The sequence below is a fragment of the Primulina huaijiensis genome, chromosome 15 (genome assembly GCF_012295235.1).
Source record: "Primulina huaijiensis isolate GDHJ02 chromosome 15, ASM1229523v2, whole genome shotgun sequence".
NCBI classification, from domain to species: domain Eukaryota; kingdom Viridiplantae; phylum Streptophyta; class Magnoliopsida; order Lamiales; family Gesneriaceae; genus Primulina; species Primulina huaijiensis.
This window is the reverse complement of record NC_133320.1, coordinates 6,523,833-6,529,341: the sequence shown is the minus strand read 5'-3', so window position 1 is coordinate 6,529,341 and position 5,509 is coordinate 6,523,833. Positions and strand designations below refer to the sequence as shown.

At 37.2% G+C, this 5,509-nt stretch overlaps 1 protein-coding gene across 1 annotated transcript; it reads right to left on the bottom strand.

Annotated features, from left to right (window-relative positions):
* Positions 1 to 4,025: 4,025 nt before the first annotated feature.
* Positions 4,026 to 4,625, bottom strand: LOC140959265 (uncharacterized). The gene is made up of 2 exons (XM_073417141.1): positions 4,277 to 4,625; positions 4,026 to 4,219 (listed from the first exon to the last, which is right to left on the bottom strand). Exons 1-2 carry the CDS (start codon positions 4,623 to 4,625, stop codon positions 4,026 to 4,028), a joined length of 543 nt encoding a protein of 180 aa, XP_073273242.1.
* Positions 4,626 to 5,509: the final 884 nt, after the last annotated feature.

The following is a 5,509-nucleotide window of genomic DNA, read 5'->3' as shown; positions in this document are numbered from 1 at the left end:
ATGTGCTTTAGCCTTGTTCAACTGGTTGTTCAGCCGATATCTTTTCTGAACTGGCTTGCAGTTATGATAATTGGAATAGCCATTTGGAAAGTTATTGTTGAACCTTTTAGGTTACCAGCTTCGTGAAACATTTGAAGTTTTAGGGCTATAACAAATTCCATACTTTTTAGCCTTGTTCTTATTTTCAATAGGCCGCTCAACTGGTCTACTCGGCTCAGGTTGTTCTTGTACCATAACTGATTTGACAAAGTGAATGTATTTCTCTTTGCCTATGTTCAGTTTTTGCTGAGTATCACTGGTAGAAGTTTCATCTTGGTTGCTAAAGCCTAAATCAGTTTTATCAATAACTGATTTTTGCATATTTCAGCTAGTGCGACTGATGATTTATTCCATGCTTGAATAAGATCAGTTTGTTTTGAATTCTCAAGCTTTAACTGCTGAATCATATATTGATTCTTGCTTTTTTCAGCATTCAGCTCAGAAATCTCCCGTTTAAGACTCAACAGTTCAACTTATTCATCAGTTTAAGTTTTATTGTCATTGGGATCAGTTTACTTTGCTTTGGCTTTCTCAAATGAGAGAGCAAGCTTGTGATACTCGTTGACCATGTCATGTAATGTAGAAATAAGTTCATCATGTGTAAAGTCAGTTGAACTAAAATCAAATACATGCTCACTGATTCTAGTTCTGTGTCATCAGCCATCAAACACTTGACTTCCTCATCATCGCTGGAGCTACTCAAGCTCTTAGATTCTGATTCATCGCTGTCAGTTTCTGCCCATTTGGACTTACTTTCCTCAACTAGAAGCACTTCATATTTCTTTCTGAATGATTTCTTATCATCCTTAGCTCTTCTCTTGTGCTCAAATGATTTCTTTCCCTTTTCAGCTGAGCATTGACTGTCCTTCTTTGGTTTAGGACAGTCAGCAATAAAGTGTCAAGTTTTGCCACTGTTGTAGCAAGTATTTGGTTCTTCTTTAGTGTTATTTCTCTGATATTATCTTTGAATGAAGCCTTGATTTCTTCTCATGAATCTTCCAAATTTTTTGACAAATAATGACATTGCGTCACTGCTTAACTGATCAGTAGTTTTCTCAACTGAACCAGTTGGTTCCAGTTTGACAGCACTAAAAGCTGTTGTTGTTGCTGGAGTAGAAAGTTCTCATTCTCTTGTTTGCAACTCAAACTCATAGGCCTTCAGATCAGCAAATAGATCATGTAGTTCGACCTTGTTTAGATCATTTGATTCTCTCATTGCCATTGTCTTAACATCTCATTCTTTGGGAAGACCTCTGACTACCTTCAGCGTGATTTCTTTGTTTGAATATACCTTTCCAAGTGCATTTAGTTCGTTTATTATGCTGATGATTCTTTCATCATATTCGTGCATAGACTCTCCAGTCTTCATCTTGATGTTATCGAACTTTTGAACCGCAACTGAGAGTTTATTTTCTTTGGTTTGATCATTGCCTTCGTATAATTGAATTAACTTCTCCCAGATTTCTTTTGCAGTCTTGCACATCTTTATTTTGCTGAAAGTAGTTTTATCCAGCGTTTTTTATAAGATGTCTTTAGCCACATAGTCCAAATTGGCTTTTTTTTTTGTCTTCAGCTTTCCATTCATCTCTGGACCACATGTCATCATCTTTAGCAGCTAGATGAGCCTGCATTCTAATCTTCCAATCGTCAAAATCTTCTCTGGAAACATTGAGATTTTGTTTAAAGAAGACATGGTAATCAGTTTGTAGATAGGAATATTCAGGAACAAGATTCAACTGCTCTGATACCACTTGATAGAATCGGTTGGGTGGTGAAAAAGTGTTTAGAAGGGGGGTTGAATAAACACTTGACAATTTTACACCTTTTTCGAATAATAAGTCAGTTCAGTGATAAACTGAGCTCGGGAATCTTGTTTGTCAATGTCGATCAGTTAACTAATGAAAGTGCGGAAATAAATTGTGGGGCCCATGCTCTTGATTAATATTTAATGACCAAACAACCAGGATTTATTAATGTAAAAAGCGAAAGCGATTAAAATTTTTCATTATGGGCCTACAGAAATTTCTGCAAGACCTATTCGTAAACAGGACATCCCAAAAATCAAAACACAACAAATAATATTTATATATTCGAAATAAAGTCATAACCTCAATTCACAACCTAGAGCCACACTGGCCAGGACTAAACACATGTAGAGCCGGCAAGGCTCGATCACACAACTATCAATTCAAAACATCGTAAAAATAACAGTACAGCTACACGGGACATCTCCCTGGTAAATGTATGACTCCATAATATAGTATATATATATGGGAACTCTCAACCATGACTCGACGACTGGGCACCACTACCTAACGCTCCACAAGACGCGTCAAATCCTCCTGGATAACCTGTTATGGCATAAAAAACAACCACAGCATAAAAAGAAACGAGGGGTCGGGCCCCAGTACGACGAACCAATAATATTACGACAAATATAACTGACATGAAATAACATCAAGCAAAATGAGATGCAATGCAATGTAATGCAATGCGTGAAAGGTAACAACTGATAATGGACACCAAACGGAGTCCAAATGAATCGCATCAACAACAGTAACAGTGGTCACCCGTGCCAGGAACATAGCAACGCAACATCAAGTCGTCACTCATCCATGCACGTAGCATCGAGGGTACGGGAGCTACCCGCTCAGCCCTCATGCAAGTCATCAGGAGTGCTAATCCTACCCACCCGCTCCATCGATGACGCAACAACTCGATAGATCAATATCAATATCAATAGTAATCAAAGGATTCAAGGCTCGAAATGCTATGCACTAATAGTATCAACACAAATAAATGCATGAATGCACTCACGTATTCACAGAAGCACATAAGGCACGCCACAACTCATTACAAAGTACTTAACGTCATTTCACATCATATAGACGTCATACTAAAAAAGTTCATGCGTATCTCAACTGAACCCTTAATTTACCACTGAAATTTTTTAAAGATTTTTCGAATAATCCAATCTTGTGGCAAATAATACATTTCATATCAAGTTCAATTTATTTTTCTATTATTTGACAATTTAGCCTAAAATTCCAAAAATTCTTAATTTAGGCTTTACAATTTCTAAAACTCATCGCAAAGTCAAATATAGCGATTTATTTAACTTAAATCTCTCAATACCGGACAACTTGAAATTTCGAAAATTCAATCGTACTGAATCTAAAATTTTCGATATTTTCTAGGAATTTCCAATATTGTCATTTTCTATTTCTAATGCTATAAACACGTCCCAATAACGATTTAACATTTCAAAAATCATAAATTCCAAAATTAATAGGCTAAATTCAAAATATTATCTAATTAAATTTCGAAAATTAGCTTAATACCTCCAATAGACTCCGATATAGCACCTACAATCAATAATCCAATATGTATTAATTATTGGAACTCAATTGAATTAAAATTCCCAAAATTCGAAACCCTAAAATCAAAATTATACCTCTGAAATTTCGAAAATTGCTCAAAGCTTCGAATTTAAGCTTCAAACAACATAACCCAAGCTTCCTTCCAACTTTTCCGCCGAAAAACAGGCGGCGGTCTCCGACGGGTTTCCGGGAGTCACGATTTTTCTGCAAAATTTTGGTATCAATGGATAGCTCTCGTCGAGAGGATTCCGAATATGCATTTATTTTTTGATGATCGAAACGGCCACAATTGATGAAAAGAATTTCAAAATTGAAAAAGAAGGAAAAAAACAGCTTTCGGTCGAGAAGATGGAGACGAGGAGAGAGAAACTTCTTTTCTTATTTGCTTAATTATCTTATTTGCTTAATAATAAAAAAAAACATGGGTTGGGCTTCTTGTTTGGGCTGGACTCTCACATTCTCCCCTACTAAGAAAAGATTTCGTCTTCGAAATCTAGCATACACAACATTTGTACAGAAGTGGTTTACAAACATTTACCATTGATAGTACATTGGGAAATCAGAATACATGGAATAATTTATTTCATTTTCAAACAAATGAGAACATTATTGGCGCATCTTAGCCTCTAATTCCCATGTAGCTTCTTCTCTCCCATGTCTATTCCACTGCACCATAACCAGTGGAATCGTCTTATTCCTGAGTCGTTTTTCTTTACGATCAAGGATTTGCACTGGATGCTCAACATAGCTAAGGGAACTGTCCAACTCCACCTCATCAGTCCTCAAAACATGAGAAGGATCTGGCTCGTACTTTCATAATATAGATACATGAAACACATCATGTATCGCAGACAAACTCTGCGGCAAGTCTAAACGATAAGCCAACGTGCCAATCCTCTCAACAATCATATACGGACCAATATAACGCGGAGCTAGCTTCCCTTTACGCCCAAATCTCATAGTACCACAAAATGGTGATACTTTCAAGAAAACCTGATCGCCAACCTGAAATTCTAAAGGCCTACGCCTTTTATTAGCATAACTAGTTTCACGATCTTGAGCTGCTTTCATTCTTTTTCTGATCATTTCAACCTTCTCTTTCATTTCTTGAATAAATTCTGGCATTGACATATGTCGTTCTCCTACATCTTCCCAGCATATCAGAGATCTACACTTCCTGCCGTACAAGGCCTCAAATGGTGCCATCCCGATGGTTGCTTGAAAAGTGTTATTGTAAGAGAATTAAACTAGAGACAATGATTCCTGCCAACCACCTCGGAAATCTATCACGACTGCTCGCAACATGTCCTCAAGTGTCTGAATGGTCCTCTCAGACTGACCATCTGTCTGTGGGTGATATGCAGTACTCATCGCCAACTTTGAACCTAAAGCTGATTGCAAACTGCCCCAAAACTTCGAAGCAAACCTGGGATCACGATATGATACTATGGTTACAGGCACACCATGCAATCTCACTACATGATCAATGTACATTTTTGCCATTTTCTTATAAGTACAAGTACGATCATAAAGAATAAAATGGGCTGATTTAGACAATCTATCCACAATCACCCAAATCGCATCACATCCACGATTTGAACGAGGTAGGTGTGTCACAAAATCCATAGCAATGTGCTCACAATTCCATTGTGGCACTTCCAGACTATGTAACATACCACCAGGTCTCATTCTCTCAGCTTTAACATGTTGGCACGTTAAACATTTAGCTACAAATTCAGAAATATCTTTCTTCATGTCTTCCCACCAATAATGAGATTTCAAGATATGATACATCTTCCTGATTCCTGGATGAACACCGTGTAGACTACAATGAGCTTCTCGAAGTATAGACTCTTTCAAATCTATCAAGTTCGGAACCACAAGTCTACTATTATAGCGCAGACATCCATCTGAAGCAACACTGAACTTATTTGATTGATCGGTCTGAGTCAATTCTTTCAATCTATGAACATGCGGATCGGTTTTCTGTGCTGCTTTGATTTTAGAAACAATCTGTTGTTCAATTTGAATAGATGACACTATAAAGTAGTAGCCCTTAGACTGGTAAGTCCATCTTGAAGTTCCCAAAT